This window comes from Notamacropus eugenii, chromosome 1 (genome assembly GCF_028372415.1).
Source record: "Notamacropus eugenii isolate mMacEug1 chromosome 1, mMacEug1.pri_v2, whole genome shotgun sequence".
In the NCBI taxonomy this organism is placed as follows: Eukaryota; Metazoa; Chordata; class Mammalia; order Diprotodontia; family Macropodidae; genus Notamacropus; species Notamacropus eugenii.
In genome coordinates, this window is record NC_092872.1 from 705,031,522 (window position 1) to 705,057,046 (window position 25,525).

The 25,525-nt window shown below is 46.0% G+C and overlaps 1 protein-coding gene across 1 annotated transcript in view; it reads left to right on the top strand.

Moving 5' to 3' along the window:
- Positions 1-25,525, top strand: part of ZFPM1 (zinc finger protein, FOG family member 1) — a 200,569-nt gene that overhangs the window by 89,258 nt on the left and 85,786 nt on the right. The window contains exon 3 of the mRNA XM_072636304.1: positions 1,762-1,857. Within this exon, the coding sequence (XP_072492405.1) occupies positions 1,762-1,857 (96 nt within the window). The remainder of the gene's footprint in view (positions 1-1,761; positions 1,858-25,525) is intronic.

Genomic DNA, 25,525 nt, shown 5'->3' on the forward strand with positions numbered 1-25,525 from the left:
AGTCCTTGAACTGACCGTGCCATTTCTAACCCTCCTGCCCTCTGTACTCGTCCAGACGGGGGAGGGACTTAATACACACAGCTGCCCAGCCGCCTTCTGTGCATTTGACATGCCAGCAATAGGTTTTCTCTTTTCCTTTCTTTCCCAAGCAATGGGGATAGATTTCCACAGAGCCATCCCCATTCTCTTGTCTGGTCTCCTCTCCCTTGTGACCAAGGACACCCGATTTTCAGATAACTTGTCAGGGCTAGGAATCTCCCCCATGGCTGGGAAACAGATGGAATCGTATTAGTCTTGATGAGAATTGAACTTCCAGTCTTGGTTTTCTGAACACTTTTCTCAGCATAGGATCTTAAGAGTTGGAAGGAACCTAAAATGGTCATCTGACCCAACTCTGTCATTTTACAGAGGAGGAAACTCAAAGCCCAGGGGAGGGAATGGTCACCTAGGGAGCAAGTGACCAAGCCAGCTTTTGGAGCCTGTGTTCTTTCTAACCCCTCCAACAATGCCTGGCTAGGGACCATCTCAAAGGACTGACTCCCTTCCTAATCTCCAGCCATGCCCTCACCACAGAAGGGACTTAGGAGAGGCAAAGAGTTGGGGAAAGGGGTTGGAATTTGGTGGTGGGAACTAATAGCCTGTCAAAGGGCAAGTGGTTCGTTGGTGGTAGACTTTGACCCTGGCTGGTTTAAGAGGGAAGCAGGAGGCTCTTTATCTGATTTCAGAGCTGATGTAGAGCAGAGGCAGATAGGGAAAGGAGGGGGCGAGTAGTGGGGGTGGGGACAGCCACTTAGGGAGCTGGGAACAGCAGTCCGAGTTGCACCTGGTACTAGCCTGTTTTGATAAAAAGTTGATAGGGTCGATAATGTAGAGCAGCTTCGGTAACCACTGCTCTTGTGGGTACATAGGAAAGCTTTCACCGAGATGGATAAAAATCAATATGCCATCCACTTTGATTTATAGCCAAAAATAATAGGACTTTTATATGGCATGATTGATTTATTTGATGTTAATCATCAGGCTTATCACTGGTATTAATAATCTGAAATGCTCATGACGTCACCTCTGGGTGTACTTTCTGGATGCCCATCGATTGGGGCCACCGTGGTTATCAACCCCGCAATGTAAAGGCAAACATGTACTTTGTGCACTAATCTGTCCCACTGTCATATGCACATAGGCTTATCTGCAGCATCTCCAACAGCAGTTAATAAGAGAAAAATAATTGTTACCAAGTTGCTAGGCATACACCACACACAGAGCGAGGCCCAGGAGCAGTGTTGAGAGAGGCGTCCCCCAGGTCCTTGGGTGAGGCAGGAGGGGTGATTCCTCTGCTTGTTATAATTATTAACAGCAACCGCCATAGTTATTATTATTACTGCTGGGAATCAAAGGGGCCGCAAAGTTTTCAAGCACCAGGCAAAAAAATGGCGGCAGCCATGGGGCTGCTGCCTTCACCCCTCTGTCCTCCGTCCCACCTTGGGTTTCTTCCAAATGCTCAGCCTGGGCAGTCTTCTCCCTGCTTTCCTAGTACCACTTAGGAGTTGGCCATTATGTTGAGGCCTGAAGAATCATAAATCTGGAGTTGGAATCCCCCCTTGGCAAAGGGGCATGGTGAAGACATCCTACAGGGGGTGAGGGTCCGGAACTGGGGGAGGGGAAGTTCTTGGAGATGATGAGGGAATGTTGCTGAAAGGCCCTGTACCCATCTCACCCCTCAGGTCAGGAGCAGGAAAAGTGACTGTGCTTTTATCTCAACAGAAACAGAGACTCAGGAAGGCTCCGAAGGCCCTAAGGAGGTAGAGGAACAGGAGTCTGACCGAGGTCCAGAAGAGGCGAGCTCGTGGAATGGACCAGGTAACCAGCCCTCTGATCCTTAGCTGTCTCTTTCCCATCCCCTCCTCGCCATCCCTCCATCTGGAGACAGCCCATTTTGGTATAGAGCAGTGTTCATCAAGAGTCTGATATATGACGGTGGGAACATCCTGAGAAGACCTTGGTCTCCTCTCCAAGCATTGCAGGATTTGAGACCTCCCAATGCCCCCTTCTTAGTCTGGTCCTTACAGAATTCATTCTCTATAGTGTTTTCTCTTCCTCTTTCCTCTACCAATTCCATTCTTTGCTTTTTCCTTCTCTTTCTTTTTTCTCTCGCCCAGTTTTTCTCCCTCTCCCCCGTCTCTCTCCTCCTTCTCCCTCTCCTTTTCCTTCTTTCTTTCCCTCTTCCTCTTCTTCTCTCTTAGTTCAAGGTTTTAACCTTTTTGTTGTGACATTGACCCCCTTGGCAGTTTGGTGAATAATGTTTTGTTCTCAGAATGTTTTGAAATTCATAAAATAAAATGCACAGATTATAAAGAAAACCAATAATAATGAAATAAAATGCAATTTTATCCCCCATCCAAGTTCATAACCCTGCAAAAACTAGTCATAGTTGTTGATACAGACTGCAGGTAAAGAGCCTCTGACCTAGTCTCCCTTCCTCTCTCTCCTCTTTTCTCTCTTCCCCCTTCCCCTGTCTCTGTCTTTCTCTGTCTGTCTGTCTGTCATTCTCTCTCATACCCAATACTCCCACCTTTGTTCCTATCTCCTTCAGGCAGAATCCTTCTTCCTCTTATTTTCTCTTCTTATCATTCAGTATCCCTCTGTCTATCTTCCTAAGTAGAGTTGGGAGTTAGTCTTTACATCATAGCAAGAGTTAGATTTTACTATCTGAAGCATGTCAGCATTATCTTCTATGACTTCATGGAGGTCCCGTAACCAGGTACCGTTACACAAAGGGTCTTGGAAATTGCAACTCTTGGCTCCTGTCTCTCTCCTAAGACCTAGGATTCCAGGGAAGATGCCATGAGACAAAAAGTCCTTTCTTCCCAAATGGGAGAAGGAAAGTCTGTCTGAGTTGTATCCTGAAGCACAGTTAGTACTAATGAAGGAGAAAAGCTAAGAAAAGCTAAGCCCTCCCTCAGATGCCTCCAATGGTAGGATGACCAGACCAGGCTGGCTATGGTGTCAGCTCTCATCCCACTAAAATGGTGTTCCCTGGGAGACTATAGAGAGGTCTGTCTTCATTTTGTGGTGTCTTGGCCACCTTTCTTCCCTTTTTACAACTCTGGAACCAGAAGGATGGGGGAGAGTAGGCACCACTGAGAGAGAAGAAAAGGTGTATATGTAATCTGGGATGAAGGGGTAGATGGATGGACAGAAGGTTGGACAGCTAGGACTTTATTCATTCATTCAGTGAATTTTTTCTGTGGACAAAGCCTGGCACTGGATACCCTGGAAGATACAGAGATGAACAAGGCATGATCCTTCCACTCTAGGAATTTGGCATCTGATGGAGGGGGGGAGTAATAAAATAGTGGGGTGAAATAAGACCTACACACAAATAACCACCATATTGGTGAAGTAGAAAGGATACTAGATTTTTTTAGTAAAAGGATGATGGTTTCAATCCTGACTCTGCCGCTCATTACCTAGAGGACTTTGGGCAAATCACTTAAATGTGGGCCTCAGTTTACTCCTATGTAAAATAAAGAGGTCAGACTAGATGACCTCTAAGTTCCTTCTTTTTCAAATACAGCGATCCAGTGAACATAAGTGCTGTTAAGAGAGGTACAAGAAAGTGCTTCTGGGGTTCAGAGAAAGGAAAGCATCTACCTGAGTTAGGCCTTGCAGGTAAAGCTGGATTTCAGTAGGATAAGGCTTTCCTGAGAAAAGGAACATTGTGAGCAGAGAGGTAGAAATGGCAGAGCCCGGGGTGGGGCTGTGGGGGGTATTCTGAGAAGGTTAAGAGATACGGTCCTCAGTGCTATGGATATCAGCAGCATCAGTCCTCAATTAGTGTAAGTGTAAAAAAAATAAAAGGAAAGACCTTCAAAGAATGGGTGTGAGGAAATCCACACAGAACATGGGCTGAGTAAGCTTGGGCTGTACTTAGATTTCTGAACCCATTTTTTGTGTGTGTGTGTCTATGTTTGGAAGGGGCTTAGATCTGTAGAGGGATTCGCCAAGTGGAGGGATTTGGGCAAGGATCATTCTGAAAAAGGCATTAGTGTCAGGTTGGAGGAAATGAGGAGATAGGTTGTTTCACATTGCCTTGTGTTTGTCCTTTGTTGCTGAAGAAGACCATGCCATCAGAGAAATGCTGATATGACTTGCACTTGACTTGGTTCTGAGTAAGGGAGGGCTATGGAGGTCACCAGCCTCACTTTTCCTCCAGAGCCATCTGAATCCAGTGACAAGATATTCATCAGGAGACGAAGGCCAAATGCTTCTCTGTCATGTTTGATGACATCTCTTCCCTCTGAAAAAAAGCTGGAGGTCTGTGGCTCTGATCAGGGCTGGCTCTTAAGGACAGTAGCTTTGGGTCACTGGGAAAGCCCAGAGGAAGATATCGGAAGGAACCTAGTTGACTTTCCACAGCTAGCTACCTGGCTCTCTGATGAGAGAGAGTGTCCACACAATTGGCTGGCTTGGGGCTGGGGTACCCTTTCTTCTGGTCCTGTCATATGCGGGGAAACCAGACTTCTATCTATATTGTGTCAGTACTTCAGGCATGTGTGATTGTGTCCATGTATGTCAATCATTCAACAAACATTTATTAAATGTCTGCTTTGTGCCAGGTGCTGGGCCCAGTTAACTAAGACAAAGGTGAACCAGTCCCTGTCCTCAGGGTGCTCATACTCTCTCTGGGGAGATTTACAAAGCTTAAAGCACTGTATAAATAATAGTTAGTATTATTAGATGAGTGATTGATTAACATGAGGTCATCACGAGTGATGGCTGAAAAATCCCTTCCCCACTGACCAACTCGGAGATACTCTATGGACTTGGCTAGGCTGGTCCCAAGATGACAGACAGTGACAGTGAACCCAGTCCACTACTGAGCCAAGGTAGGACCTCCTGGAATGCTCATCATCTTGAGGACCCAGGATTACCACCATACCATGACAGAGTAAAACGTTAGTGGAGAAATGTACCCATTCTAGGATGGGAAATCTGTATTTGAAATACTCAACCCCAATGGAGGAATACTCAGAATCAGAACAAAGAGGACATGAGATAACCTTATGGAAGGGTCGAGAAAAAAACGTGCAGTTTAGGTTCCTTAGAGAAATTCAAGTGTATCTAGAAATACTTTGGGAGTCTCCTGATAGCTCAGGGCAGTAGCCCCCAAAAGGGCCTTGGTATATTATGTACTTCTGGGCTCTTATTCATCAGATTACAGAGCTGTCAGAGGGAGGACATTTAGTCCCGTCCTTCATTTTCTCAAATAAGGAAATGGGCCTAGAGGTTAAAATGACTTGCCTGAGGTCACACAGATAAACATCAAAGGCAGAACTTGGACCCATGTCCTCTGTCTTATGAGCAATGTTCATTGCATTGTGTTATGCTTCCCTCTTGGCTGGTGGTTGACAAGGAAGGTAGAGTGTGAAGAAGAGTGAAAACCATGGTCCACAAAGGAGGAAGAGTATGTAGTAGTAGTAGTAATAATACTAATTAATAATAATAGCAATCAATAGCCTTTATATGGTGCTTTAAGGTTTGCAAATCACTCTTGAAGTCTCATTTGATGTGTGAAGAGAGAGCTAGAAAAAGGGATCACCTTGTACTCCAGAAAATGTGGGGTGGATTGGGAAGAGGTTGGAGATGCCGGTTTTGAGAATGGTCCCTTATTTTAAGTCATTTTCCCCCCTGCTCTGAGCACAAGCAGGAGTCAATCACACCACACTTTCCTGCTTTTCTTTCTGAATTTATGGCTATGTGAAAATCTCTAGCAGTTGTCCAGGTGCTGGCCAACATGTAGTGTGCATTGTGGGTCTTACTAAAAGGCCCTGTTTTTGTCTCTTCTTGGTCCCCCTTCTCTCCCCTTGGAGCAGGGGTTTTGGGGCTAGACCTGTGAATCCACTAGGTAATGGGGAATCTTGTCTTTTTGGTTGGGTCTTAAGATGCTCCACCAACATGCCCACCAAGTGACACCATAGCTGGTCCCTCTCATGACTTTGAATCATCAGATGAGATGCCTGCTGCGGAGGGAAGTGGCTTCCCTTGACATAGGTACCAGGACTCTCCTCTAGTCCCCTTGGGAGCTGGGTACCCCAGGTTTGGGTGTGGGTTTTCCTGCATCTGTAGAGAAAATTAACCAGAGTAAGGAAGTGCCTGTCTTATTATCATTCTCTGATTCCATAATAAATGCCAATAGGGATTTGAGGCATCATGGGTAAGTTGGTGCTCAGCCCTTGTCCTCCCATCTCTATTCCCTTGCCTACACATTTCCTCAGTGATCCTAAGGCACCTCCCCCCACTCACTTCAATCTTCTCCAGGAAAGGAAACAGGCTCCAGGCATAACTGATAATGCTGGCCCCTCCGGGATGGGCTGACAGGAAGTATTTTAGGCCTCCCATGTCTAATCTGCCTGTTTCTCTGCTCCCTCCTTCCCTGCTTCTTGGACCCCAATGACCACTATGGGAGGTGGGGGAAGGGAACATAGGCTGACTCAGCAAAATCTTCCCAACTGCCAAGCCATCCAATGGCCAGTCTAGCTAACAGCCAACGTGTCCCATGGTCCCTCTACCAACCACTGTTCAACCCAACGGTCAACTGATTACAGTGTTGATGTCCTGCCTTTACCCAATAAATTTCAATGTACTTTCAGCGAACAAGGTAGGCTGGGGATGTCTCTGAGATTCTAACCACAGATGTGAACAGTGAAGGATACAAGGCCAATGGATCCACCAGCTAATATTCATCAAGTCTACCCTTGCCCTTTGAGTGAAACATAGGCAATGTCCACCTGGCAATCAGTCATTCAACAAACATTTATTAAGTGACTATCAAGGGCCAGGAACTATGCTAGCTTTCCCAGAGAAACAGCTCCTGTCCTCAGGGAGCTTACATTTAATCCAGGGAAACAAAATATTCATAAATACAAAATAAGTACTAGATAATTTTGAGAGAGAATGAGTTGGTCTCAATCTTTCCCACTTTATGAATAGTCATAATAGCAGACATAATAGCTCCCATTTGTCTAGCACTTGGAAAATTTGTAAACCACTTTCCTAACAACAACTCTAAGAAGTAGTTGTGACACTTTGCCCTTTTTAAATATGGAGAAACTGAGGCTCAGAGGAATGGAATTTGCCTTGGATTTTCTAGCCAGCATCAGAGTCGGAGTTTGAATTCATGCCCCTTGACTCCCAAATCAGGGGGGCTCTTTCCTGTGTCCCATGCTGCTAGCAATTAATCAATCCCCCAACAAGCACACATTATACTCCTGTCATATACTATCTTGTTCTCCTGCAGACAGAAAAAAGACCTGTTCTCAAGACACAGTCTTGTTGGGGAGGCCAAGCTAACATGATGTGAGATTGAGGAATAGAAGATATACTTTTTAAATAACTGCTTCATTGTGTGGTTTATATTGTTAGAGAGGTGGCATGTGTGGTGGATAGAGAGCAGGTCTCAAAGCCAGGGTTCGAGTGCCACATCAAATACACATCCTGGCTGTGTGACCCATGGCAAGGCACCCAACCTTTCAGTGGTCCACGCAGTTCCCCCAGAGTAGAAGTTTTGGAGCAGTTAATGATCTGTATTGGTAGGAGAATACTCTCTGGGAGCTCCCAATACCCATGAAATCATGAAATCACAGGTCTAGACCCCCAAAAAAAGGGAGGGTGGGGTGGGGGAGATGTAGAAATGATGTAGGAGGAGGCAGAAAAAGATCCCTGCTTCAGGCAAGACTTCATGGAGGAGGTAGGCTGCCCTGGAGCTCAGATGATGGGTAGAATTTGAAGAAACAGTGAGTGAATGGAGAACTGGGTATGCCAGGGGAAGGGGATAATTTGAAAGGCACTAAGGCCAAGGTATGGTCTAGATGTAAATGACACAAGGCATAATGAACTGTCACTATCTTGCCAGTAGGGGAGAAGACCCATTTAACTCACTTCCAGGACACTAAGATAAATTCTAATGAGATTTTCCTTAAATCCAGACCTAGCCTTGGTGATACCAGCTATCCCTCCAAGCTGTGACCCTGACCCCTTCATTCCCTGAGGTCTTGCTCTGACCATATAGCCACACCCCCATGATTGGTAAGTTTGTCTGGGGAGAAATGATTCCATGTGAAAGACTGACCACCTGCTCATTTCTCTGACCAGAACCTTCTTCTCCTCCTTGGCTCACTTTTCACCGCTGCCTATCCCTCTTCCACAGGGAGTCTGGAAATGTGGGGCTAGAAGGAGACTGGCCATAGAATTCCCATTTCTCTCCATGGTCATGAGGGGGAGTGAGAGAAACACACAAATATAGAGACAGCAGCTGCTGGGGAGAGAGGGAATAAAATTACAGATGGGCTTTGTTGGTTGAGATCAGGGAGGATCAGAGGTGCTCTTTGTTATCAGTGACAAATGCTACAATGATGAGTTGCTGTTTATAGGATTGGCAGGGTCTCTGACCTCAAGAAGTTACTTAAAATCATAGAATGTCAGGGCTTGGAAGGGAACTTGAGTTCATCTAGTCTAGCCCCTACACTTGACAGACGAGGAAACTGAGGTGAAGGGATTTGCCCATGGATACCAACTAGCAACATGTTGATTATGAGATCTGGAGGACAATGCAGCATAGTGGAATGGAAAGAGAATGGAAGGTTGGACTCCAAAGACCTGAATCTGAATTTCAGCTCTGCTACTTACAAACTGTATGCCTGTGGTCATTTTTTTTCTTCTCTGAGTCTCAGGTCCTTTGTTAAATAAAGGCTGGACTAGATATACCTGAGGTCCTTTTCAACTCTAACATTCTAGGATGCTAAGGGATAGAACCAGGATCAGAACCCAGGTATCTTGGCTCTCAAGCCAATATTTTATCTCTTACACCCTGTTAACTTGGAGGGATAAAAGCTTGATGAAGGAAGCTCTTTGGAAGAGGAGAGGGGCCAATGGCCTAGAACAGCTTTTTCCTCAACAGTTCCAAAAGAAAACAATTTTGTTTTACAAAAGGCTAGGAAGGAAAAAAATGGGGCATTGGGTTCTAGGTATTTCCCCAGCTTCAGGACTTAATATGCTCATTGTTCCCTCCCCCCTTAGACCATTGTGAAGATTTGAGATTGGCAGGGATCACGATGGGCTTGACTTGCTTGCTGCTAGAGGGTGGTTTCCCCCTCAGCCCTTCTTTTTTGGATTGGTGAGGGTTATTTTATTTTATTTTGGGGGAGTTATTTGCATTCTTTATGGAAAAGAGATTTTTATTATCGGCTGCTCCCAGCCCAACGCTGTTCTGGTAATTGGAGTGATATTAATTTCTGTGTGGTAGGGAGTTGATGGCAGCCCCGCGATGCCAGTCCGATAGGCTGTTCCTCTCACACTAACCGCGGTGATAGGCGTTCTATCAGCCTTCTTGCAGACGCTGCACTTATCAGGAATGGGCCTGGCAAAAAACTTTGAGCAGCCTGAATTTTCTTTTTATCTCTCAGGATCCGCTGTATGTCAGCAATGGCAGCTGTGAAGATGTAATATGGAGGGCAGGCAGGGAGGGAGAGAGAGAGAGGGAGGGCCACCGTCCCCAGAATGCTTTGCCCCAGCCAAGACTCCTAGAACATCCTCTCTTGGGTCTCTGTCCCAGAAACAATGCCAGGGTTAATCCAAGTACATGGGAGAAATCAAAGGGAGGGGGGAGAAGGAATCCCTCTCTCCCTGTCCCCTCCCCCTTCCCATCTCTATTGGCTGAACCTTCTTTGGCAGTGATCCCTATCATTCTTCCAGTAACAAACCACTCACTTTGGCATTTTTAGCACACATACACATACTTCTCACCCTCCCTAATGACTTGCTCTCTCTGGCTCCATGGGCTGATGAGAGCCAAGTCAGTGGGCTTGGAAGTAGGCTAGCAATCACAGCTCTGCCACTATCTGGCCCTATGACCTTAGGCAAGTGACTTGACTCAGTTTCCTTATCTGTAAAATGGGGAGAATAATGCCCTACCCTATCTCAGAAAGATGTTGTAAGGATCAAATAAAATCATGGATATAGAAATACTTTAAGAAAGTTGGGATGTAAAATGCAAATATATTAATAATTTTTATTACAGAAAAAGCAAAGACCTTCCATAATTATTCTGTGCACATATCAATGTTTAATTAAAATGGTCCAGTGTGAATCTTAGATCAGAGGACACTGAGGTCCTCTCCATATTAAAGGGGGGGCTGTGATGTTTTGGGTATGGTTGTTCTCAAGAGTGCTGCTGAGTACAAGACAGATGTCCCTGCTGTCTTCCCAGCTGGCCCTGTCCTAAAGCCAAAGCTACATTCCAACACAGGAGGGCTACAAAACTCAGTCCTATCATAGGCTCTTGGACAAGTTATTGACCCCATGAGGATCTTAACTCCCTTTTACAATGGCCTAGAACATGTTCGGTCTGCCCCACAAAATCTCATACCCAGTCCTATGCCAAGAGTTCATAAATGCTCCAGCCTTGGAGTCCTTTAGAAATAATTGAGCCCAACATCCTCATCTTACAAAAGAGAGAACCCAGGTTTAAAAAGGGAATATGCCTTATTCATCATACCTAGGTAGTGAGGTGTGCAGTCAGGATTTGAACCCAGGATCCTGGTCTCCAAACCAAGCGGGCTTTCTATTACTCTGTCCTGTCCACCAGCCTTCCACTCAAATGTCTTCAGAGCAGGAAGAGAGTTCTGTCAAGTATACTTGTTGAATACCTTTCATGTGCCAAGCAGTGTGCTAGGGATTATGGGACATCGAAAAGACAGTCTGGAATCGTAGACTTAGTTGGAAGGTCAAACTCATCTGAACCAACCCTCTTATTTTACAGAGGAGGAAGGTGAGTCCCATAGAGATGAAAGAAAGATCCCAGAAAGAGTATTGGCTTTGGAATTGAAGAACCCAGATTAAATCTTACCTCTTTCACTTACTTACCTATGTGACTTTGGACAAGTCTCTTCCTCTTTCTTGGTCTGCCTTAGTTTTCTCTGCTATTAAATGAGGGGAACCTAGGACATCAGAAGATGAGCCCTTTAGGTCTAGGGACCAGTGTGGTCCATGGGGTCAAGAAGAATCAGACATAACTGAACAACTCATGGGAGGAACGTTAGGCCAAGTGTTCTCTAAGGTCCCTTCCAGCTCAAAGTCTATGATCCTGTAACTGGTCTCCTTTACTTCCTAATCCAGCCTTCTTTCCATTGAAACATTCTCTGCTCTGGAAGAACTCAAATTTCTAGTTTCCCACTCTACAGAAACAATTAGGGGATAATACAAAATGGCAGAGGATTGGGGGTGAGATTACTTGGGACAGATTGCAGATGCTCTAGGTGTTTAAAGAAGAGTGGAAGCACTACCCTAGGGGGAGGTCAATGATTAATGCAATTAATGGATTCCTTGAAGTGGTTTCCTATTTTTGAATTCTGCACAATTCTAAGTTGTAATTACATAAAACATGATCATTGGTTCCAGCCCAAGGCAAACATGCAATGCAAATTCAAACACTGACACGTTAGAGGAGTCTTCATTCTTCCTAAATGAGACTTGTGCATTGCCAGAGCTGGCTCTTCAACACATCACACCTCTTATGTCCAGCCTGTGTCTACATGTAGAGTGTTTCTTCCACTGCTAGGTATGAGTTCAGGTCTCCTGGCTTCCTTTGAGTCTCAGCTAAAATTCTACCATCTGCCACAAGCTTTTTCCTGTCTTTTTTAAAGGTCTTAGTGCCTTCCCCCCAAGACTAAACCCAGTTTACCCTGCGTACATTTGGACAAGGTTGTTTTCATGTTGCCTTCATCATTAAGCTGTGAGCTTCTTGAGGACAGGGACTGTGGTGGAGGGAGTGGGGTGGGGTTTTGTTGGGGGGGGGCATTTTTTGGTATTCCTCAGTGCTTACTTAGTAAAGTCCCTGGCATATAGTAGGCCCTCAATGAATGCTGATTGATTAATGATGGTGACTAATTTCTTTAGCTTTCTTTTCCCTTCCCTCCTTCCTTCCTTCTTTCCTTCTTGTCTTCCTCTCTCTTTTCTCTCTTTTTTTTCTTCCCTCCCCTTCCCTCCCCTCCTCTCCCCTCCCCTCCCCTTCTCTCCCCTCCCCTCCCCTCCCCTCCCATCCCCTTCCCTCCCCTCTCCTCCCCTCCCCTCCCCTCCCCTCCCCTCCCCTTCCCTCCCCTCCCCTCCCCTCCCCTCCTCTCCCCTCCCCTCCCCTTCTCTCCCCTCCCCTTCCTTCCCCTCTCCTTCCCTCCCCTCCCCTCCCCTTCTCTCCCCTCCCCTTCCTTCCCCTCTCCTTCCCTCCCCTCCCCTCCCCTTCCCTTCCCTCCCCTCCCCTCCCCTTCCCTCCCCTTCCCTTCCCTCCCCTCCCTTCCCCTCCCCTCCCCTCCCCTCCCCTTCCCTTCCCTCCCCTCCCCTCCCCTCCCCTCCCCTCCCCTTCCTTACAACAGAGGCATTGTGGGATGGTGGAGAGAGTAATGGGTCTACGGTCAGGAAGGGCTTGGTTCAGATCCTACCTCTGACACTTACTTAGCTATGTGACACTTAACTTTTGTGTCTCTTAGGCAACTTCCTAGGCCTTATCTATTAAACTGGACAGGGAGTTCCTTAGTTCCTTACCCTGAGGAAATCCTTTCCTTATTCGTATATATTACTCACAACCCTCCTGTGGGAGAAGTGGTACATAAGCATCATAATCCCCATTTTACAGATTAGAAAATTGAGAGCCAGAGACGTGAAGAGAGCTGTCCAGGGATGCAGAGCTAGTGTCAGAGCCAGGACTCGTACTCAGCTTGCTACTGACTCCAGGTCCACAGGGCTTAGTTCACTCCACCATGTAAAGTAGAACAACTGCTCTTCTTTCTCTTTTGGCATTTCCCATCCCAACCTAACTCTAATGGGTCATCTCCACCATCTTGTTTCCTGTTCTCTCAATGGCCCTAGCCTTTGAGGAAGATGATAGCTCATTGAAGAACCTATCTTTTGGAACACAGGTCAACTCCCGTAATAAGGAATGAAATCTCTCCAGGTCCGACTTGATGGCCCACTTATTTCTAGTAAAATTCAGTATAATTGAACTCCAGTGCTGCCAAAATTTTGAATTGCGATCCTCTACTGCCATTGTGGAATTTGACCTGAGGACAGTATGAAGAGGGATACTTTTACTTCTTTTCCTGACTTGGTAGTAGGGAAATCTCAAGCTGTAGGTTCAAGTAGAGCCTCCTGGGTCTTTAGAGGTCCAACCCCCTCATTTTAAGATAAGGTAACTGAGGCCCAGAGGGGTTAAGTACCTACACAGGTGGGAAGTGACAGGACCACAATTCCAATCTATGGCCCCTGACTCCACATTCAGCACTCGTTCCTATACATTCTCATGTCAGATGAGTGGTGATGGGACACACTGGAAGAAAAAAGAGGGAGTATCCCAGAAAACACTGGGGTGGAAAGTGTACATGGAAGAAACAGCTAACAGCATGGCTCCCGAGCAGTAATCTGTGCTGTGAGGTCTCTGACTGGGAGCAGGGGACATTTTTTGTTTCTTGGTACACAGTAGGTGCTTGATAAGTGTTTATTGAATGAACAAATGAATGTCTTTCTAACTCTGCCCTTCAACTTTCCCCTCCTCCCCTCACTGCTGCCCCCAACACATACATCAAGTTCCAATAAACCTCTCTGCCCACATTAGGTACCAGGAGACTCTTTTCAAACCCTAATAGTCCCTAAGCTTGAATTCTTCTGTGCCCTAGTAAATGGTCTTTCCTTCTGGAAGGAATGAACTGGAATTTTTTCTCCTTCTCCTTCTCCTTCATGTTCATCAGTGGATACCTTTCTTTGGCCCAGCTTTTAGAGAAGGGGGAATGTGCTCCCACTCCCCTGGGTCCTTCTGAGTTCTTCGACCTTGAGGGTTCCGTGGGTCCCCATTCCATTTCTGACATAAAGGCTATAGGGTGAGCTAAAAAGACCTTTACCGGCCCCTGGTAGGTATATCCTCTCTTGAGAGGGTCAGAGGGCATAGGGTGAGCTGGGCATAGGGCAAGCTGGGCATAGGGCTAAAAGCCACATGCTTTAGTCTGTAGAACAACCCTGACTCTATATTCACCTTATGCTAAGTCCCCTCTCCCTCTTACTGTTCTGTCCCCATCTTCTAATCTCTGTTTTTCTGACAGAGCCTCATGCACCTCCTCAACCCCCGCCTGGGCACCCAAGTGGCCAGGGCACAGAGGGCAGAGGCAGAAGGGTCAGGGCTGTCCCTTGCTCTAGCCACATGAAATGCAAACTGAATTTGAAAAGGGGAGGAAGGGGTGGGAGGGGAGCAGAAAAAGTATTTTTTATCTTTGAAATGACCTTGTTCGCTGGAGGGGGCTGACTGCTTAAAATTCTGATATGCAAATCACTGATAGCTATAATCTATAATCCTCAACTTGGGAGCATTTAGAGATGGAGCCTGCCACATTTACCTCGTCTTTCAGAGGCGAAATTTTATGCATATCAAAATGTGCTGGGCCCTTTGACTCCTTCCCAGCCTGGCTCTGTATTTATGAGCCGTAAGAAAACTCGAGTAAGACAAATCATCCGTTTATAATTAAAGGAAGACCTGGCACTGCAGGGGAGATGCAGGGAAGCTGGGCCTCTACTCTAGGTCAGGCAGGGCTGCGGTAGAGAAAAGAAGCCCCCAGAGTGTGTGGTCAGAGTACTTTGGTGTCAATCCCTGACCCTGCTGACTGTTAGCTGGCTCCCTCTGGTCCAGTCCCCTCCCTTCTCTGGGTCAAATGGAGGGATGTTGCTACATGGTGATCCCCAAGGGTCTTCCCAGCTCTCCATTCTATGAACTATGGTCCTATAGGACATCAAGGGCTCTGGACTGGCACTTAGGAGAGCAGGGCTGTGTCTCATTCAGCTGTATCCTGCTGTAGCTCGATGACGTTGGTCCTGTTGCTTCTTAGCTTTGTGCCAAGCACATAGTAGGTGACAAAAAGGAAATCCAAAACAGTTCCTCCCTTCAAGAAGGTCTGTAGACAGAACAGTCTGCATTCTCCTGGGGATGTGTAATACAGGGTGTCCCAAAAGTCTTCTGTAAGCTTCAGTAGTTTAAATGGCTTTCAAACTGCCTAAAACTTTGGGGATTGTGTGTGTGTGTGTGTGTGTGTGTGTGTATGTGTGTGTGTGTGTGTGTGTGAGCACATATGTGAATAAGTACAAAATATTTTGGGGAGGGAAAGAATATTGAAAACTGAAGGGAGAATGGAGGAGGGAATCAGGAAAGGAGGAGGTGGCATCCAGGCTGAGTTATGAAGGAAGGTAAGGATTCCCAGGAGCAGAGGAGGAGGACGGTGTGTATTCCAGGCCTGAGAGATAGATAGCCCATGAAAAGGCCTAAAGTTAGGAGACAGTACGTCACACTGGTGGACATTTAGTAGAACAATTTGGCACGGAACATAAAAGGAATGAAAAGAGGACTGGGAAGGCAGGCAGATTGTACAGGGCTTTGAATGCCACGTTAAGAGTTAAAGAAGGCTGAAAAAACATTTTTATTGGTATCTGATTTTTTTTTTTAACACTTCCCAATATACACCCTTCCTTTCCCCTCCTGGAGAACCATCCTTTATACCAAAGACTAAAAAAGAAAAGGAAAAGTTTCAGCAAAATTCATCAACAAATGCATTTGTTAGGCGCTGTGTGGAATTGGTGCCTCAGTACAAAGGATGTGGGGATGGATAGCACTGAGCCATCTACACTCCCCTCTCCATAACAGTGGGGGAGATTTGCAAACCAGCCATCCAGAGCCCAGGGTGTCATCTGGGACTGGGGCACCAAGTAATTCTCTATAGCATAGGGAGGGATTGAACTTTTCATCTCAGTGCCATGCTGGGGACCAAGCCCATCCTTTGATTTAAAACTATCTTCATTGGTCCTGGCTGAGGAAGAGCTCTGTGTGAGTAATCTCAATTCAACTTAACAGTGCCTACTTATTAAGTGCCTACTACGTGCCAGATACAAAGGGTACTAAGGAGAAAAAAATAACAGTTCTTGCCTGCCGGGATAGACATTTTTCTCTCTTGCCATCTCCAGCCCTCTCTACCCCTTCCTTCTATCTGGCATCATCGAGCACTAAGAATTAAGGCAGGGTCAGGCTGGTCATCCTTCCATTCTGGCTCTTCAGCATCTCATCTGCCAGCAGAGGTGCCATATTAGAGACCAATCAATGCCATGCCTGTATCGATCGTACTAAAGACTGAAGGGCCACAGTGGTAATTTAGTGCTGGGAACCAAGGTGGGGGTTTCCTAGAGGCTTAGTAATTAGCCTGTTTAAGGAAGAGAAGGATGGAGAGAGAAAGATAGAGGACTAGTAAGGTTGCAACGGTTAGGAAGGAAAATGTCCATTCTCCCTGTCCTATCCCACCCTCAAAAACAAAAAAAAAAGGCTAGTGAACCAATGGCCCCAGGACCTTTGGTGTTCAGCATCACACTCTAACATTTTCTCCTTTCCTGTTGTTTGGCTTCTGAACTTCCCCTCTGATGGAAAGAATGAGGCTTTGAAAATATATCTGTTAGTTTCCTGGCTTGGGGTGGGGGTGGGGATGAGGTAGAGGGTGTGGAGAAAGGGGAGAGTTGCTTTACTTGGGGGCAGGGGTTTGTGATCCCCCAAGGGCCACATTGTTAGAAGGTCCAAGATTTAGACTTGGCTCTGCCCACAAACTGACCTCCTCTTGACCTCCTCAGTTCCTGGAAATCTTGCCAGAGTCAGAGGATCTCATGGAGCTGAGTTGGAGGACCATGGTTGAATCTGTTCTCCTCTCCTGGCCTCAGTCACCCCCATCTGTCAAGTGAAGAGGCTGGATTAATTAGGTGATTTCTGAGGTTCCTGCCAGCTGGAAGTGTGTGTGCAGTCCATCTTTCTGGACAGGGTGGCCACATCGATTAGCATTGGCCAGAAATGTAACTGCAGAAACATGTTCTGTGTTAGAAAGAATAGTGGATATGGAGTCAAGAGGCCTGAGTTCCAGTCTTGGCCTCCAACACTTACCTGGCTATTGTCTTCTCCATTTCTTGACCCTTTGTTTCTCCATCCATAAAATAGGGATAAAAACCCCTTCACTACATGGCACACTTGGTTGTTATGGGGTATGTGTTTTGTAAATTATAAAGTGTTCCATTCACTATTAATAACCAATGGATAGACTCAGAGTTAAAATCTGGCCTCAGATCCTTGCCAGGTAGTCCTAGGCAAGTCACTTAACCTTTGCCTGTCTCAGTTTCCTCCTCTATAAAATGGGGATAATAATAGCACCTCCCTCCCAGAAATACTGAGATTAAAACGAGATATTTGTAAAGTGCTTTTTTGAATGCTGGCTATCATTATTACTCTGCAGTCTAGAACTGGAGAAAAGGAGAAAAGGCACGATTAGAGGTTGAGGTCTTGCATGTCTTAGGAACTGAGTCCAACACCTTCATTTTACAAGTCAGGAAACTGAGGCCCACAATGGGGTAAGGGTGACTTGCCCAGGGTCTCAAAGTGAATGAATACCACAGGAAGAAAAGGAGGTATAAGGGAGGTAGGGCTGCACCACTATCCCTCCCTCTTCTGTCTAGGGTGAGGGAAAATCTTTGCTGCCTTTTGAGTCTAAAGGACTTCTTGGCAGAGCATGATGGCACTCCCTTGGAATCGCTGCTCCTAGGGAGGCCGAGGCGGTGGATGGCTCGACCACCCTCCTCTGTAAAAAATGAGAGGGTTGAATGCCATGACTCAACAGTCCCTCCCAGCTCTAGCTAGAGGTTCCTACCGCCGTGCCCTCTCCCAACTGAATCTCGGTGAGCCCATTAAAACAAGAAAGAATCATCAAAAACCAGCAAAGCCTCCTCCCCTGTCATCATCATTTTCCATTTTGTTTATAGCCTCATTTCTGCTTTATTAGCTTTGTCTCTGAGCTTCATCCCCATCAAATATTTAAATATATCAGAAGGCCTTGGGTTTCTTTAATGCTCTGCCATCTATTTTCCTTGAGTTTTCTGCCGCTTCCTGGGAGCCCAGTAAAGATTACTCACTGTTAATTATAGGCAGAGAGGAGAAAGCACAGCCAGGGCAGAAGCTGTTTCAGGAGGTTTATGGTAGAAGGCATTCTCAGAGGTCAGATTGACTCCTGCCTCCCCTCCATCTGTCCCTCCCCTTGCCATGCAGGCAGTTCTGGGCCCATGAGACTCTGAAAAGATGAATCGGATCTTTAACCTATCCTTGACTGTAAATCATCCCGCGGTGCCAGCCTGTAGTACTGGGGGACTAGCTTCTCCTTGGCACTGTGTGGGGGGGAGGCCTGAAGAAGGTCACGGCTTCATGAATCTGGTGGAAAGATCCATATGGAGAGAGGGAAGGAAGGAAGGAAGAAAGAAAGGATAAATGGAAAGAATGATAGAAGGATAAATGTAAAGAGGGAAGGAAGAAGGAGGAAGGAAGGAAGTAAAAAAGCATCCATGTGCTAGGTAGGTACTGTGATAAATACTTTTTACAAATGTGATCTCATTGAGGTTCACAAGAACTCTAGGAGATAGGTGCTATTATCCCTATTTTGCAGTTGAGGAAACTGAGGCAAACAGGGTGAAGTGACTTGCCCAGGGTCATACAACTAGTAAGTGTCTGAGGCCACATTTGAACTCAGGTCTTCCTGACTCCAGGCCCAGCCTTCTATCCTCTGCATCTCCTGGCTGCCTTGAAGTCAGAGGACCTAGGATTGAATGCCTCCTCTGTCATGTCCTATTTGCATAGCTTCCTGCAATTCAGTTTTCTTTCTCTGATTCTCAATTTTGTAAGATTCAGTTCAATCCAACAAAGATTTATTAACACCTACTCTCCTGCTTCCCTCCCCCATGCCTCACCTCTGAGATTATCCCCAATTTATCCCGACAGGTAGTCTCCCCCACTAGACTGTGTGCTCCTTGAGGGCAGCCTCTTGCCTTACTCTATATCTCCAATGTCTAGGACAACACCTGGCACATAGATGGTAATTAACACATGCTTGTCCCCTTACCTGTGGTAGGCTGTGCTGGGTAAATGCAAGTTCCTTGATTTTGTCTTCACATCCCCAGATACAAAGCCTCCAGCTCAGTGCCTGGAACATAGCAGGTAACTAAAAAATGCTTGGTGATTGATCACTTAATTGGTGCAAAGAAAAACTGAAAACTGTCCTTGCTCTCAAGTAACCAACATTTTACTGAGGGAGGGGAGATAATGTACACATACACACATAAGTAAATATAATTTTTATTGGGCATGTTATTTCATCAGCCTATGGGGAGGAAGCTCCCTTCCTCAAATCCTACTCCAATTTCTAGTCCAAGAGAGTTGCCTGTAGCAATGAGAAGTTAACCCAGGGTCACATGGCCAGTAGGTGGCCAAGGGGGGATTTGTACTTAAGTCTGAACAATGACTTGAACTGACTCCAAATCCCCCTATTTCTCAATACATCCCATGGCTAATCTTAAAGTGCTCTGTGAATGCTAGATAGAATTATTACTACTATTTTAGCCCATTTTGAAAATGAGTAAACTGAACCTCGCAGAGAGGAGATGACTTGTTTAGAGGCTCATAATATTCAGAGCTTGAAGAGGCTTTAGAAGATCATCTCAGTAAACCCCTTCGTTTTATGGGTAAGGAAGCCAAGGTCTAGAGAGAAGTGTTTTATCCAAGGTTACTCCTATGCTAAATACCAGAACTCAAATCTGAACCCATATTCTCTGTCTTTTCCTGTTTGCTTCCCACTCTACCTCCCTATCTTCTATTATAGGCTAAAAGAGACCTCAGAGACTCTAGCCTCCACCTAGAACCTGGATCCATTCCCTTTATACAGTCCCTGATGGAGATCTTCAGTGATGGGGAACTCACTCCTCCTTAGAACCTCTATTTGGGGGAGGATAGATGAAATTGTAGATGAGTTCGGTTCAAGGCTCTTGTCCAGAGGAAGAGGGTGTTGATGTCAGAGCCTACTTTAATAAGTTCAGCTTGGCTCAGTCAGAGTGAGTTTGCATGGGAGGCTGAGGGGAGACAAGGCAGGAGCTACAGAGGACAGCTGAGGTCTAGGCTGGAGAGGATGCCTTGAGCTTGTTCTCATGTTGTAAACCAGGGCTTCCCAACTCTTTGTTCTGCATTACTTCACAATGGTGAAGAAGTGTTAATTAACTCCCACGGTAATTTAATACACATAATATTCTGCAATCATTCACTCCTTAAGGCTCCATTAAAGAATTTGAGCGCCAACCCACAGGGTCATCATCCCAAGCCCCCAAGGGGTTCACAAACCACTAAGTGGGAACCACCATTTTCAACAAGACACCTTCTAAAAACAGTTGTCTATTCCTTTTGAAGATTGGTGCTGGCAATTCACCATTTCATGGACAATCCTCATTTTCTCTTCTACTTTGTATAAGAAATACTCATTTTATTGGCTGTTTGTTAAGTTCATAATTAACTTTTTTGATTAACTAAAAAAAAAGAATAGTTTTTTGGAAGTCAGAAGATCACCCTTACTTCTAGGCCTGCCCTTTCCTCTGACTCTGAATATGACTGACTGATTCACTGTCTCATTTAGGCCCATGAATTCCTTATCTGGCTAATGAAAGGGAGATTTAATTGTCCACTTGGTCTGACTTTCAGTCTCAGATTGTCCTGTCCGAATAATCATCTTAAATTATGGGTCTTACCACGTTACTCGCTTCCTCAAGAGCTTCAATGGCTCCCAGTGCTTCCAGGGTGAGATACCATCTTTTTATCCTTATCCTGGCATTTAAAAGTCCCCTGAGTCCTCTCCCTCCATCTTTCCCCAACATGTGGTTTCCATCTACCTTTCTCGACATTTCATTCTAGTCTCCTTTGTAGGCTCTAGATTCTAACCAAATGGACAACTCACTGTTTTCTAACCTTCGTGTACTTTTCCCCCAGGCTGACCTTCAGGCCTGGAATGCACTGCCTTACTGCCTTCTTTTCCTGCCTTCCTAAAAGGCTTAGCTTTCCTGATTGGTGGTTAGCATCTACCCCTGCCCATAATTGCTGTTGTATGCTCCCCAGCATCCTTTTTGGGGAGGTAGATGTTATTATTCCCACTTTATAGATGAGGAAACTGAGGCCCAGTCTTACCTAAGATCACAGTAAGTGCTTAAGTAAATGCAGAGGCTCCTGACTTTAAATCCAGGACCCTTTCTACAAAACTGTCCTAACCTCCCATTTCAGACAAGAGAGGGCATCACTAGCTGATGTGCCCTGGTGGGTTCTGAAACCCGGAGAACAGAGCAGCCATCAAAAGAGCAAGAACCTCTCAGAGGCAGCGCAGCATGATGATGTAATAGATGGAGGCCCAGGACATGGGTTCAGAAGGATGTGGGCTCTGTTCCAGCCTCAGGCCCTCAACAGCTGTGTGACTGAACCCCTGTCTGCCTCAGTTTCCTCATCTGTAAAATGGGGGTGATAATAACAGCCCCTGCTTCCCAGGGCTGATGTAAAGCATGTTGCACACTATCTGGCACATCGCATTGTATAAATATTATCATTATTTATTACTATTGATCTAGTGCCCCAGGCTCGGCTCTGGTTATGATACAAAGCTTGGGGTCCCCATGGACAGGCCTGCCCAAGATCATGGGTCTGATTCAGGGGACTTCAGCCAAAGTCTTTCAGCATCAAATCTAAGGCTCTTTCAAGTTTGCTATTCTGACTCAAACCAGGAACTAGCAAGTAACTGGACGAGGGATAGTCCTTGCAAGATCTGCATTCTGGGTGAAAGAAGAGCGAGAATATGCATTTATAAGATGCCTACTATGCTAAGTGTTTTACGGATATTATCTCCTTTGGGAGAGATAGGTGCTGTTACTATTCCTGTTTTACAGATGAGGACACTGAGGCAGGCAGAGGTTACCTAGGGGTTACCCATTTAGTCAGTGTCCGAGGTTGGATTTAAACTGAGGTCTTCCTGACTCTAGCCACTGAGCCACCTGGCCTCTGGCTGGAGTTGGGGAACAACAGGGGCGTTCTGTGGTGACAGAGGCTTGGCAGGGCAGTCTGGCTTGGTGCTCTGTAGCCTGGGGTGAGTGATGTTACCCCTTCAGCCTCAGTTTCCTCATTTCTAAAATGAAAATGATGATGATGATCATAATTCACTTCTAAAGCTCTTTAACTTTTGCAAAGCGCTGGCCTCACAGCAAACCCTGTGTGGTAGCTAGAGCAAATGTCGATATTCATATTTCACAGATGAGGAAACAGGACTCAAAAGGTTATTGACTTGTCTATTGACTGACAGGTCTCCCAACTCCTAGCCCCATGCCGTCCCCACTGCTCCACGCTCTCTCACTAGGCTAATAATTCATAGCCTGCTTCTCTTCAAGATTTGTAGTAAATAAGGGTGGGTGGTAAGTGTAATGATAAAGAAACTATCCTTTCAGCAGGACAGCTGCTGAGCCCTTCTGTAGGACCCAGGGTCTCTGAGGATTCGGTTCCATGAGTCCTTATTTCCTGGGCTGAGGTGGCAACAAAACCACTCTCCCCATCACATCCCACAATGCCTGAAATTACACGCTTAGTTAGAGGATTGTTAGAGGATTAGTTCCTTCTAAACTTTTAAAGCAAACATCTCCCTGGTCTAGGTCCCATCTGTGTCAAAGTCACCAAGATCTGAGTCAACGATCGGCCCCTTTCCTCCTGACAGAAAGCGGGGGGGGGGGGGGGGGGGGGGGGGACGACAGTGGAGAGAAACTCCCTCCCTTTCAGACCTGGTCCTGTTGGCTCCCACATTGTGCAGGGGCCATCCAGGGTCTAATTAGAATGAATGAAAACTCTCTCAGCCCCTTCTTTTTCTTCTTCCTCAGTTGTGTGTGTGTGTGTGTGTGTGTGTGTGTAATTTTTTTTTTCTGTGCTGTGACTGCTGTCTGACTAATCTCCAGCAGCCTGAAGTTTCTGTGAAAACCTCAAGGTTTATTATCGGGGACAGCAGGGCAGTCTGAGGCAGGACGGCTCGTTCTGATGGACAGGCCTGAGAGAGATCTGGCCGATTACTCCTCCTGGGGTGTGAGCATGAGTATTTTCCTTTCCTTCTGCTTTGGTATGTGTGGGTGGGAAAAATCATTTCAGCTATTTTTCTTTATCACCTCAAACTTGCCTTTCAACTCGATAGTCCTATTTGTGTTAGATTAACGGACTTTGAGAAGAAGTCCAGCCCAGGAGGCAAAGGGTGGAGGCAGGAATGGGGGGGAGGGGGCGGGCGTTGGTTAGGGGAGCTGGACAGGGCGAGGGAGCAGATGGTGAACCGGATGGGGTCAGGTCTGGGTCAGCCAGCCTGGATGCCAGGCTGACTCCTCTTAGTTAGACAGTAGCCTTTGGAGTGTCATATGAAGGGGACTTGGCCATCTGTCTCTCCGGCAATAACCCCCCTCCCCAGGCTAGATCTCACATGGCTGTTTCTACCATCTCTCTCCTTAGTTTCTGTTGGCTTCCTTCAGGACTCAGCTTAGATCCCACCATCTGCAGAGGCCTTTCCCAGTCCTCCTCTCCCTCCTCTTTCCCCTCGAAGATTTTCTTTCATTTATACTGGGAGATCACCTTTCATTTATACTGTATATATCTTGTATAGGAAGATTTTGCGGGTTATCTTCTTTTTTAGGATGTAAACTTGGGGGCAGGCCTTGTGGGTTGTCTTTCTCTCTTTCCTTCTTCTTTCCTTCTTTCCTTCTTTCCTTTCCTTCTTTCCTTCTTTCTTTCTTTCCTTCTTTCTTTCCTTCTTTCTTTCTTTCTTTCTTCCTTTCTTCCTTCCTTCCTTCCTTCCTTCCTTCCTTCCTTTCTTTCTTTCTTTCTTTCTTTCTTTCTTTCTTTCTTTCTTTCTTTCTTTCTTTCTTTCTTTCTTTCTTTCTTTCTTTCTTTCCTTCCTTCCTTCCTTCCTTCCTTCCTTCCTTCCTTCCTTCCTTCTTTCTTTCTTTCTTTTCTTTCTTTCTTTTCCTGGTATTCCCACACAGCTCCTGACACTTAGTACATGTTTAATAAAGGCTTGTTGACAAACTTGATTGATCCAACCCAACCCCAGCTCTTCTGTGGAGCTAGAAGAGGCCTAGCAGGTGAATGCTAGGAGGTGGTAGGCCCTCAGCCCTCGGGAAGGAGGGAGGGAGGAAAGTTGGAGGGGCATAATAGAAAGGAAGAGTAGTTGAAAGGTCATCTAGTCCATCCTCGTGGCCCCAGTCTTCCTAGAAAGAGGGAGTCAGCTGACACTTTGTGACTCAGTGTACCTTAATTGGATGATTGAATGTCCTCCCTGAGGACATTTAAGTGGTGGTCAGGTAGTTGGTCGCCAAGAATTTATTAAGTCCTTAGTATGTGCCAAGCACTGTGCTGAGTTTTAGGGAGACAAAGGCAAAAACAATCGGTGCTTTCAGAGCGCTCCCATTATAACGGGGGAGACAGCATAGAGGTGGCGTTCTACATCCATTGCATTGACAGAGTAGATGGGAAAGTAATCTCAGAAAGGCAGGTGCTAGCAGCTGGGAATAATGTGTTGGAGGAAGGGAAAGCTGGTCCTGGGAACTTGGCTGAATCTCCATTTAAGCACCATCCAGGTGGCTGCACTTGGGTTTAAGACCTTCAGTGAGCTGTGGCTGTGGAGCCCTGGACCTCCACAGAAGAGGTTGCGTTTCAACAAGCCAATAAGGATTTCTTTGCCTTTCAGTACAATCTGTAATAGCTTATCTTTATATAGGACTTGGAGGTTGGCAAAATGTTTTACAGGTTTTGACTTTTCATCCACGCACTATGTGTGCAATTCTCATCCCATTTTACAGATGAGGAAACTGAGGCAGAGAGCTGTTGAGTGATTTGCGAAACTAAGCAAAGTTTGAGGTAGGATTTGAACTCAGGCCTTCTTGACTCCCAGTCCAGTACTCTCTCCACTGTGTCACTTTGTGGAATGTAGAAATTTGTGCATTTAGATATTTTTTTTTTTCTGTGCAAGTCCTTTCTCAAAGCCTCAATCTCCTCAGCTATTGGACTAGATGAGCTGGGAAGTCACTTTGAGCTAGACCCTTCCCCTGTTATCTTCCCATCCCCCTACCTGCTTCCCTACTTTCCCTCCATCCATTATTTCCCAATACCTCAGATCCTGCCCACTGGAGGCTGGAGGCCCTCAGCTCCAGCCTTGGCGAAAGGTTCTGTGTGTCCAGTTGAAGGAAAGGGTCTTTGTAGTGCTTTGGGGCCTATTTGACATGCCACTAAAGACACTGGCTCTTGTGGGAGAGATAACTGTCTCTGAGCCTTATTTAATAAGGTACCCATAGTGCTGAATTCAGTACAGAAGGCTTGAAGATAGAGGAAAAAGCTCAGAAAAGAGCATAGAATCATCAGAGCTAGGCCTGGAATGTCTGACCCCTTTGTTTTATGGGAGCAGGAAATGAAAGCCAGGAGGGGGAACTATTCTACCCAAAGTCCCAAAGACTACCAGCAGACCCTTAGGGAGACAGGACCAGCTTTCCAAGGCTAAAGGCTCCACTCCCTTCCTGCCCTTGGGATTGCCCCAGATTGGGCATGAACCTTCAAGAG